The sequence below is a fragment of the Elgaria multicarinata genome, chromosome 14, assembly GCF_023053635.1.
Source record: "Elgaria multicarinata webbii isolate HBS135686 ecotype San Diego chromosome 14, rElgMul1.1.pri, whole genome shotgun sequence".
NCBI classification, from domain to species: domain Eukaryota; kingdom Metazoa; phylum Chordata; class Lepidosauria; order Squamata; family Anguidae; genus Elgaria; species Elgaria multicarinata.
The window spans coordinates 10,135,379-10,147,691 of NC_086184.1; the positions used below are offsets into that span (position 1 = coordinate 10,135,379).

General features: G+C 44.3%; 1 protein-coding gene across 3 annotated transcripts in view; it reads left to right on the plus strand.

Moving 5' to 3' along the window:
* The window catches only part of SALL1 (spalt like transcription factor 1), a 19,470-nt gene extending 10,142 nt beyond the window's left edge, over positions 1-9,328 (plus strand). For 2 of the 3 annotated variants that reach the window (XM_063141064.1, XM_063141066.1), the window contains exons 2-3: positions 2,573-5,994; positions 8,310-9,328. In XM_063141064.1, coding sequence (XP_062997134.1) covers positions 2,573-5,994; positions 8,310-8,762 — 3,875 coding nt within the window. In that variant the 3' untranslated portion in view covers positions 8,763-9,328. The remainder of the gene's footprint in view (positions 1-2,572; positions 5,995-8,309) is intronic. The other variant, XM_063141065.1, reaches the window with a different exon arrangement.
* The last annotated feature ends 2,985 nt before the right edge of the window (positions 9,329-12,313 follow it).

Here is a 12,313-nt window from a genome sequence, read left to right on the forward strand (position 1 = left end):
GCCCTTAGATGCAGTAAAATGAACTTTGGAAGGGAAAAACCGGTGATTTGTAGAAGGATCAGAGTTAGCTTGGTGTTACGCTAGAACTTGAAAGCTTGTTTGTTTGTTTATCAGGTCATGTCAACCTGAAGCTTGGGTGATACGTGCTCCTTTCCCCCCCCCCCCCATTTCTTTCTTGTCAGCAGCTGATTGGGACCTTGAATGACTACAAATTAGTTTAGTGATGGGGTGACTGTCAAAGGTATCTTTGAATCTGTTGAAGATGAACAAGGTTGACGGGGAACTTGAGAGTCTAATGAGTCCTTCAAATGGTTGATTTGCCACTCGGTGGACAACTAGGCAATAAGCAGTATGAAACATTGGAAATCAATACCACACTATGGAATTTCATTATACCCCAATGTCTTCAGTTCATACTATTTTATATTTTGATGGATTATCTGAAGGAAATGATCATCTAAGACATGGGCATCCATAAAAGCTTCCCCTTGTACAGTCTTAAAAATCAGTCATGGGCAACCATTGTGAAGTCACGACATTGATCTTTGCTTCTTCTTCTTCTTCTTCTTCTTCTTCTTCTTCTTCTTCTTCTTCTTCTTTTTGTGTGTGTGTACATGTGGCCATTCTTGGTCTATTTTGGTGTGGCATAGGAGAGGGGAGAAATTGAGCAGTAGTTTGTACTAAAGTAACTTGGGAGAGAAAGATTTGCAACATAAGGCCTAGAGGTTTCCCAGGCCTTCAGCTTATGAAGCCCTGGGCAAGCCTCCCCCAGCCTGGTGCCTTTCAGATGTTTTGCACCACCATCCCCATCATCTCCAGCCAGCACGATATATGGTTAAGGATGATGAGAGTTGTAGTCCAAAATACTTGGAGAGCACTGGGTTTGGGAGGGCTGCTCTGTGCTGTTGCTAACTAGTGATATCTACAGGCTAGGAAAAGGAAGGGAATATAATTCCTAAGTTGAAGATTTGGCCACTCTGCCAATTCGTAACACCCTCTGGCACTATCCCATGCGCACCCTTCCATGGTCCTCTTTTTTCCTTTCTAAGGATTGCGCACTAAATGATCCACTGGATTTTGTGCTTCTCCAAAGTTTGTGACGCAGTTCTCAGCATAAATAGTACCATAAGGCATTTTTAAACATACGTGTCTTAGCATAAATTATGTTCAGATGTGTGCCTCTGAGATGAAACACGTTTATCAAAATGATTTTTTATCCCCTCTCCCCAAAAGCACTTTCAAAAATAAAAGTTAAAATACGGATTTTTTTCTTGCATTTTTAAAAAAATTATAGATGAATATGGAAGAGGGACAGAAAAAGCTTAGGAGTGAATGTGAGTGAAATTGACACAGGCTAAAAATAGATTGATCCATCCATCTCTTCTTATTCTTTGCTGAAGGCTGTTCTCCACCTGTTACACGCTCTACTCCTTTTACTCTACAGTAACTTGTCTTTGCTTTTAAATCCAATGCAAAGTGGTGGTGATCTTTAGCCAAAGCTATAGTGGGGGGTGGAGGATATCAAGTAATGATTCTATCAGACGTTGTTATGCGGTGTGTGAAACGGTGCTCAGTGCAGTTTGCAGCACTTTGGTGTTCTTGCACATAGATGTGTGCTGGAGTCGAAGGGAATCCATTGCTTCTCCCAGTCGGAAAGTTAGTTCCTAGAGATCATCTAGTAGGGCCATGGCAAGACTACAGATAAGTGGTCACCTAGGACTAGAATTCGGGGTCAAAGTCAGGGCCCCACAGCCCACAAATGACCACTCACAGTAGCAGGAGATGGAAGAGTGGTCAACGGGGGCAGATTGCTTGCCTCAGCATCCATTTCCTCCTTAATTTCAAAGACCTTTTATAGTCACGGAGGCCATGGACATGATTATAGACGGCCATACTATTATTATTTTTATCTGTAGAAATATATGACGCTTTTCTACAACAAAACGGCACTTATTCCCAAATACATTTCTTTAGTTGTGAAGGTTAGTGCTTCAGGGCAGCAGACGCAAACTCTATTTTCCCCCCTGTAGTCATCATGGTGCTATGATTTTAAGTGAGTTTGAAATACGCATGCTCTGTGCCTGGGCATTAAAATTGCATCTGCTCTGAACATTTCCTTTTTGTCAGCTTTGGGAACGAGTGGTTGGGTGTCTTGTTTATTTCCACTAATGTAGTAGGCATGTAGAAGCAGTTATAAAGCATGGAATGGTGGAAGAGGGCGTGGAGGAGTGAAGAGGAAGACACACACACCCCTCTGCTTAAGATCATTAAGTTCAGGCTCTAAAATTACCTAACTGCAGCACGGCATACTAATGAACTTAAGCAAAGTGAATGGAATAGGGATTGTGGTTTACCTGGGAACAGGGGATTGGGGCTGTGCCCAGTTAAAATGGAAGCCTGTAGTAAAATGGAGGGGAGGGCTTGATCTTCTGAGTGTGGTTGCCTTTGGGAGGTAGACGCACTCTGTGAGTCTTAAAGATTGCCCACCCCTAACTTAGAGATCAGTGTGTGTTTCCGTTGAGTTGCTAATCTTGATCTTTTCTTCCCACCTCCCCTTGCCTTGATGTTTTAGGAGACACGCAGAAGGGTCAAACAAATCGAACCACCAAGGCAAAGGATGCCCACGTCTGTGGCAGATGCTGTGCCGAGTTCTTTGAACTCACGGATCTCCTGCAACACAAGAAGAACTGTACTAAAAATCAATTAGTTTTAATTGTGAATGAAAATCCCATTTCTCCTTCTGAAGCCTTCCCTCCTAGCTCCCCTACTGATAATCCTGACGAACAGAGGAATGACACAGTTAATAACATGGATCAAGTAGACCGCAGCGACCTTTCCGAGCATAACGACAAACTTGAGACGGAAGAATCCATGGACGTGGAGGCTTCTGGGGTTAGTAAGAGCACTGGCAGTAGTTCCCAGAATGTCAACAATAGTATTGCAAGCAGTAACTGCTCCACGATGGGTACCTCAGCTATAACAACCTCTCTACCTCAACTAGGGGATCTGACCATGCTAGGCAACTTCTCGATGATCAATAGCAACGTCATCATTGAAAACCTTCAGAGCACAAAAGTGGCGGTGGCACAGTTTTCCCAGGAAGCGCGGTGCAACGGTGCCTCCACAAGCAAGCTGGCCGTCCCTGCCCTGATGGAGCAGCTGTTGGCTTTGCAGCAGCAACAGATCCACCAGTTGCAATTGATTGAACAGATTCGTCACCAAATATTACTGCTGGCTTCCCAGAACGCGGACCTGCCAGCCTCTCCTAGCCCATCTCAGAGTACATTACGAACATCTGCCAACCCCTTGTCCACGTTAAGTTCCCATTTATCCCAGCAACTGGCTGCGGCGGCAGGCTTGGCACAGAGCCTGGCTAGCCAGTCTGCCAGCATCAGTGGTGTGAAGCAACTATCCCCTCTACAGCTACCTCAGAGCAATCCTGGCAACACGATGATTCCATCCAGTAGCGGCTCATCTCCAAATATTAACCTGTCTGCAGCAGCAATTGCGACCCCGTCCTCCGACAAAATGGCTACGAACGCTGGTGGCCCACAGCTCGTCAACCCGCCGGTGACCACGTCATCCTCACCAGTTTTTGCAATAAGCAGTTTATTAAGCCCCGTATCAAACCCTCTTCTACCTCAACCCACCCCTAGCAACTCTGTGTTCCCCAATCCTTTGTCAAATCTTGGGACGCCTGCAGAGGACTTGAACTCGTTGGCTGCTCTGGCCCAGCAGAGAAAAAACAAGCCCCCCAGCCTAGCCACCTTCGAAGCAAAAAGTTCTTCCGACGAAGCATTCTTTAAGCATAAATGCAGGTTCTGTGCAAAAGTGTTTGGGAGCGACAGTGCCTTGCAGATCCATTTACGTTCTCACACTGGGGAGAGGCCATTTAAATGCAACATCTGTGGAAACCGGTTTTCCACCAAGGGGAATTTAAAGGTCCACTTTCAGCGTCATAAAGAAAAATATCCTCACATTCAAATGAATCCGTACCCAGTGCCAGAGCATTTGGACAACATCCCCACAAGTACAGGTATCCCATACGGAATGTCAATACCACCTGAGAAACCTGTAACGAGTTGGCTGGACAGCAAGCCAGTGTTATCAACTCTGACAACGTCAGTTGGCCTACCACTTCCACCCACCCTTCCAAGCTTGACTCCTTTTATCAAAACGGAGGAGCCTCAACCTATTCCCATCTGTCATCCTTCTTCTAGTTCCCCATGTTCTGTCAAAAGTGACTCTGGGTCCATTGATCCTTCTGGGAAAAACTCAAATGGCCATGTAGCTGAAGGGGAGGGGTGTGTGCTGCTGTCCTCCAATGACAAACCAGAAGAAAGCACTCAGATGCCCAGTGCCTCTGCTAGTCTGGACAATTCCATAACCTCGCCAGCAGCAGATTTGGGTCCCAACAGTGTGGTCGCTTTTACCAATCCACTCATGCCTCTCATGTCAGAGCAATTTAAGGCCAAGTTTCCATTTGGAGGGCTGCTGGATGTCACACCAGCCTCCGAGACTTCCAAACTGCAGCAACTGGTGGAAAACATTGATAAAAAGGCAACCGATCCCAATGAATGTATCATCTGCCACCGAGTTTTGAGTTGCCAGAGTGCTTTGAAAATGCACTACCGCACACATACCGGTGAAAGGCCTTTTAAGTGCAAAATCTGTGGCCGTGCCTTCACGACAAAAGGCAATCTCAAGACCCATTATAGCGTTCACCGTGCCATGCCCCCACTGAGAGTGCAACATTCCTGCCCAATTTGCCAGAAAAAGTTCACCAATGCTGTCGTTCTGCAGCAGCACATTAGAATGCACATGGGAGGCCAGATACCCAACACACCAGTGACAGAAAACTATCCCGAGTCAATGGAGTCTGATACGGGGTCTTTTGATGAGAAGAACTTTGATGATCTGGATAACTTCTCCGATGAGAACTTGGAAGACTGTCCTGACAGTAGTGTGCCGGATACACCTAAATCTGTCGATGCATCTCAAGATAGTTTATCTTCTTCCCCATTGCCACCAGAAATGTCAAGTATTGCTGCTTTAGAAAATCAGATGAAGATGATCAATGCCGGGCTTGCCGAACAGCTTCAAGCAAGTTTGAAGTCCATGGAGAACGGATCGGTGGAAGGGGACATAATGACAAATGATTCATCCTCTGTTGGTGGCGATATGGAAAGCCAAAGTGCTGGAAGTCCTGCTATCTCGGAGTCTACCTCTTCCATGCAGGCCTTGTCCCCATCCAACAGCACGACCGATTACCACAAACTGCCAGGTGTTGAAGAGAAACCACCAAGAATTTTATCGAGCGAGTTTGCCAATGGTTGGCCACTGGCTCTTGCAAATGGCGGCGCTTTGGACTTGACGTCAGGCAACCCGGAGAAAATGATTAAAGAGGAGTCCTTGAGCATGCTGTTTCCTTTCCGAGACAGAGGCAAACTTAAGAACACGGCGTGTGACATTTGTGGGAAAACGTTTGCTTGTCAGAGTGCCTTGGACATTCATTACAGGAGTCATACCAAAGAGAGACCATTTATTTGCACAGTTTGCAATCGTGGCTTTTCCACAAAGGGTAATTTGAAGCAGCATATGTTGACACATCAAATGCGAGATCTACCATCACAGCTCTTTGAACCCAACTCGAACCTCGGCCCCAGTCAGAACTCTTCGTCAGTGGTACCCGCTAATTCGCTCTCGTCTCTTATAAAGACCGAGGTCAACGGTTTTGTTCATGGCTCTCCTCAGGACAGCAAAGAGACGTCGTCCAGCCTGCTTCCTTCAGGGCCCTTGCCGCCTTTAGCAACGTCGCCCGTCTTGCTTCCAGCTCTGCCCAGAAGAACGCCGAAGCAGCACTATTGCAACACATGTGGGAAAACGTTTTCGTCCTCCAGCGCTTTGCAGATCCATGAAAGAACCCATACAGGGGAGAAGCCTTTTGCCTGCACTATCTGCGGAAGAGCTTTCACAACAAAAGGGAACCTCAAGGTACTTCTCCACCACCTTCTCATAATATGCTGTGTTTTGCTTTTGATGCTGAATTGCAGTTGGCGGGAAGGCTTTAGGCAGTTAGTTTCTCGTACTGGTCTCCGCATCCTGCATGCCATTTTTTGGTAGCTCCCCACTTTGTGCATGGCAGACACGATTCCTGCATGGATGCTGGTGTCCCCATGTAAAATGTGAATGGCATATGCCAGTGTCCACACAGCTGGAAACCATGGTTAGGGTTGAATGACAAATGTGTGTAGGTGTACATCTTTCATGCTATATGGATCCTGCCACATGGACAGGGATGTATACCCAACCATCATGTTTAGTGCATAAAGTGGGGGTGCTTCCCTTAGATTCCTGATAACTAATCACAAGCATGAAGATTTACAGAATAAAGGAGCAGGAAGCTTTGCTTTGGGGAAGGACAACCATCTGTCAGGGATGCTTTAGGATGGATTCGTACACTGAGCAGGGGGTTGGACTCGATGGCCTTGTAGGTCCCATCCAACCCTGCTATTCTATGATTCTAGGGTGTGATGAACAAGGCATTTGGTATCATGCCATGTATTACTCTGTGCATGTATAGCATAGGATTGACTTGCTTTCCCCAGAATTTTCAGCTTTGACTTTTGGAAAAGGTGCAGGGGTGGAACCAGAAGGTCCAGGTTCTACCAGTCAGGAGATTATTGGTTTCTTCATGCAGCTGATATGCTTTGGCATCCTCCATCCTTCTACATATTTTCTGCCTCTGATATTCTGTGCAGCTCCTCTCTTCTTACCTTCTCCTACCCCTTCCAAAAATGCTCTTAGTTTCTGACCAATTACAACATGCATATCAACGAGAAGCGTGTTTGCATAAATGTGCATAATATTTTAGTTTCAAGCTTAGTTTTTGCATGATGGAGGTATCGACAGATTCCCCAATTAAAAGCATTTGTGAAATGAGGTCTATACACAGCATAATAACAAATCTTCTCTTTGCAGTTAGATTACTCGACTGTACAGTGCAAAGCTCCAACTACTTGTGTTATCCTTGCTTTGGTTGGTTATCTAGCAATTATATTTTACTGGCATGTGTTGAAAAAGTAAATGCAATGGAGACCTTTCAGATGTACATTTCTGCTTTTCCTGTTGATGGAGTATTCCTCTAGAGGTTTTGTAGGTGATTTGAAACATGTAACTGCTTTCAGGCGTCCCGTCTATGCGTATGAAGCTTCCTAATGAGCTTCATGTGCAGGATGCTTTTGGACTATTTGAAAGGACACTTTCAGGGGAACGAATGGCGAATACAGTAGTTGGAAATGGATGTTGAAACTGTAGGCCCCAAGTATATTGTAACTGTTGACCAAATAATGCATAGCCGCTCTAAATATGTTGAATTATTACTGTATTTTAAAAATAGTAATAAGCAAGGTATTGGTGGCAAAAAAATGTAGGCTATTTCTGTTGAACCAGGTGAACATTTGCTAGTTATTACTGATTTGAACGAGGGAGAGGAATCTTATCCTTTTCGTTGTTATTGTGGCCTTCTAGAACAGGAATGGCCAAGTTTTATATTCTCAGTGGTAGCAGGTACTCTGTTCTTCAGACAGTAGTCCAAGTGCCAGAAGTGTGTTTTGCTATAAAAGCTGACTCTGATTAAGGTCCATAATAAATTGGTGCCACCTGGTCCCAGTTACAGAGTATGACAGCTTTCCCCAAGATGTTGCCCTCCAGGTGTGTTATACTACAATTCCCAGCAGGAAGATTCTGGGAGTTGTAGTCCAACACATCTGGGGTGCAACAGGCTGGGGAAGGTTGGATCATGACATGCAAACATATGCATCTATGAACTCATTATCTACAAAATCCAAAGAGTGCCATCCCATTAAAGGTGTAGACTATGTCTTATTTTGTGCAACTTAAACAAAAATGCAGCTGTTCTTACTCCCTTAGCAAGTGAAGTGGTAGGCAAGCTTTTAAATGTACGTTGGCTGAAACCTGATGTTTGTTTAAATTTGTATCCCACCTTTTTCCATCGTGGAACTCCAAGGCAGTATACATAGGATTCCCACAAATTCCCCCATCCAGACAATAACCAGATCCAGACCAATTTAGCTTTAGTAAGGTAGCTGTATCATGTGCGTTAAAGCCCCGCTGTGGACCAGCAAAGAGCTGGGCAGCAAAAAAAAGAAAGTGGTGTGGGAGAGCAGCCATATAGGGCCTATAGGCTGCCAGTTGAGCATCCCTGCCCTGGTTAACTAGAATAAATGATGGAGAAGCTGCATTTAGGCTAATCTTAACATAAAATAATGAATGCCACTGCTAACCAGAGTCTCTTTCAGGTTCACATGGGGACTCATATGTGGAACAGCACCCCTGCCAGAAGAGGCAGACGGCTTTCTGTGGATGGCCCCATGACTTTTCTCGGAAGCAACCCTGTAAAATTTCCAGACATGTTTCCAAAAGATTTGGCCGTGAGGTCCGGAAACGGAGACCCATCTAGCTTCTGGAATCAGTACGCAGCTGCACTCTCCAACGGCTTGGCCATGAAGACGAATGAGATCTCCGTCATTCAAAATGGTGGCATCCCTCCAATTCCTGGGAGCATGGGCAATGGCGGCAGTTCCCCTATTAGCGGCTTGACAGGCAGCATGGAGAAGCTCCAGAATTCAGAACCTAACGCGCCTCTAGCTGGTCTGGAGAAACTGGCAAGCAGCGAGAACGGGACTACCTTCCGCTTCACGCGCTTCATGGAAGACGGCAAAGAGATTGTAACAAATTAGGACATATGTTACGAACGTTCCTGCAGATATTGCAACCTAAGGTTGTGTGGGTTTTTTGTTTTTGTTTTTTGTTATTTTGGCAACTCAACAAAACAGCAACATTAAAAAAAGACATCCTTTTGTACCCTGATCGACAACTAGAGTTCTAAAACAGCTTATTTATTAGTGATATAACCTCTTTTTTTTTCTTTTTGTTTTAGCTTTGCAAACACATGCAAGCGTTATCTTGGTCTTCTGTATTTTGAACTAAATACTAATTGACTAGAGTGCTGTAACATTTATGGCAACGCAAGTCTGTTCAGCTAGGTGGTCTCCTTCTGGCATTTAACTTATTTTCTATATCCAGTTTAACATAAACTTTTGGTGGGGATGCAATGCCTCCATAATTCATTTCTCACTCTCTCTCTCTCTCACTCTCTCTCTCTCTCGTAACAAAAGTCTGTATATGTGTATACTTCAATCCCGATGGAAATTTTTATCGGCAAATACATTGTTTAATTCTCCAAACAGATTTGCGCAAAGGATTGAAAATGGACCATATAAAATTGAACCATATGCATCCTTCACATCAGACTCGGTTGTTTGTTTTGGGGTTTTTGATTTTTATTCTAAAATTAAAACGGCTTTAATTTTTTTTGTGGGGGGGAGGTAGATTTTAACTTTTTTTCCCTCCTTTTGGAATTGTCCTTTGTATTGTGCTTTTTACTGGAGTCGTCTTAGATGTTAATAAGTTTCTGTACAGTAAATAAGCACGCAGGTGATTAGAAGGGATCCCAAAGTGTTGTTTTGATAGTTTGGAAACCTTTTGCCTTGTAGGTATATTCACTATAGAGGGGGGAGAACATGCTGGACTTTGTGCTGCTATATAAGGCATCTTGAACAACCTTCCATGGACAAATTTAGATGCTTTTGTACATATGACGAGAAATATTGAGTTCATTAAAATGTACATATGTTCCCAATGAGCTCAAACCCAACTTCTTGACCAAGAGAACAAGTATAGTGTTTGTTTATTTTGTATTAGGTATTGGGCGGGGGAGTATACTTTGGACTGTTACATGCACTTTCTTGGAAAACTGAAAGGGAATAGGCCCAGTTTCTTTTAACATTTAATACTTACGAACAGCAGAGATACTGTAATTTTACGCGAGTAATCAAATACATTTTTTTTCAACAGATGAAGTTGGATTTTTGTGTGTGTGTTTAAAGAAGAGGGTCATTACTAAAATATCTGTAAATGGCCTATTGGTTGTATTTAAGAAGACGGGGATCTAGTGTATGAGTGTGTGTGCATGTAAATATGTATATGAGAGAGATGTACATGCAAGTATACGCCAGAGCATCCTTCCAAATCATGGACCGTGCAGATCTGTTGGACTAGAACTTGCATCAGCCCAAGCTGGTATGGCCAATGGGAGGGGCCGTAGCTTAGTGGTAGAGCACCCGTTTTGCATGCAAAATGTCCCAGGTTCAGTCCCTGGCTCATCCAGGTAGGGCGGGACAAATTCCTGCCAGAATCCCTGGAGAGTCGCTTTTGCCAGTTGGCAAGATGAACCAATGGTCTGACTCAGTATAAAGCGATGTCCTATGTTCCTAACCATTACAGGAGCAGAGGTATTACAGCCCATCTGATGAGGGCTAGGTTGAGTATTTGAAAAGGGTACAGGCTTGAAAATGGCTTCTCCTCCCTTAAATATCCGTGACCCATTTTGAGTTATGAGAACTTAAGAGCTTTGCTAAAGCAGAGCAAGGGTCTACCTAGCTAGGCATTCTATTTGCAGTGGCCTACCAGCTGCCCGTGAGAAGCCCGCAAGCAGGACATGTGAACAGTAACATCCTCCTGCCCATGTTCCCCAGCAAGTGATATTGAGAGGCATGCTGTCTCTGATCCTGAAGGAAATAGATAACTATCATGCCTTGCAGCTATTGATAATCATATCTTTCATTATTATGTAAAACATTCCTTGGATTTGTCTAATCTTCCTTTAGCTAGATCCACTTTGATGGCCATCATTACTGATCAAGGCCCATTTTGGATCCCAAATGGACTCTAAATGGAGTTCATTTTCTGCTTCAACATCTAGCCCTCAGCCTGTTCATCCCCCTTATAAGCTAAGGTAAGGAGAGGAGGAGAAATCACAGCCTCCCTTCCTTCGTGATAAAGGCGGCAGGGGTAGGAACAGATGGAGAGGACCCTATTTTGCTTCTTAGCCAGCCCCCCCCACCCACTGAGATACTGAAGTTGAAATGACACTTCTGAGCATGATCAGAAATACCATTCCCTGGACGTATCATGGGGATTGTAGTTTTTGAAGACCACAGGCCATGTGAGCCTTGCAGGTAATGATGAATCTGAACATGCTTAAAGCCATCATTCCAAGTTCAGCATCTGGGTAGGCATGATGGAAGAATAAGAACGTAGGAAGGGCCCTGATGCTGGATCAGACCAAGGGTCCATCTAGTCCAGCATTCTGTTCACACAGTGGCTGACCAGCCATCGCCAGGGATGAACAAGCAGAATGTGGTACAACAGCACCCTCCCACCCATGTTCCCCAGCAGCTGGTGCAGCAGCTGCTTACTGCCTCGAATACTGGAGATAACATACAAAATGACTGATAGCACAGCACAATTGAGTAAAACCTGCCCTTCTACTGCTGGTAATCATGCCGCATGCAAAGGTATATGGTTTGTACTCTTTCCACCTTCCCTTATCATAGCTTGCAAAGAGAAGGGGACACAGCTGGATTTTTGTGAACGTTCTTTTAAATTCCTCATGAAAACCTTGAAGGTTTTAGTTTTGGTTTGTTGCAAGTCCTCCAAATGAATGCTTGTCAAAACCCCATGGTTTTAACAGAGAACAGGCAGATGTTTGCCTGCTCTGATCTCCTTATCCCAGAGAGAGTTTTTTTTTTATTTTTATTTATTTATTACATTTCTATACCACCCAATAGCCGGAGCTCTCTGAAAAGGAGAAAGCTGGACAATGAGAAGCAAATCATTTAAAACGGGTCCCAAAAGGTGGTACTTCCTGGAGCTGATGAGCTTGGAGGCTTTACTCTAGTCTAGCCTTGTAAATAGCTACATGCCCAAACCATCCCTGGTAAGTCAGAATAGTGTTTTGTAAAGCCAAGACAGCTTTACAAAAAACAATTGTTGATTTATTTATTTTTAAAAAATCCCTCTGGGCCGTCAGCATCAGAAAAATGACTCCAGTAGGCACGTTAGGACTGTAAGGGCTAGTAATTTGAATAGGCTTATATGCAACCCATCTCTAGAGCAGAAAGGAGTTTGGGAACATCCATAATGTGTCATGAGTCTCAATGCTTCTCTGCTCACTTCAGAGTACACACATCTGTTCTCCACTCCATCCCCACTTACCCCTTGCGGTGAGTGGCATACTTTATGGGTGGCCCCACGACAAACTTCAAACCTATCCCATTATGTTTTGGGCTTCAGTAAATCTCTGTTTTGGTAATTTCCACATCAGAACCTGCAGTTTGCCATTGAACATTTGCCATATGTTCTTCTAATTATGCAATACCCTTTTTAT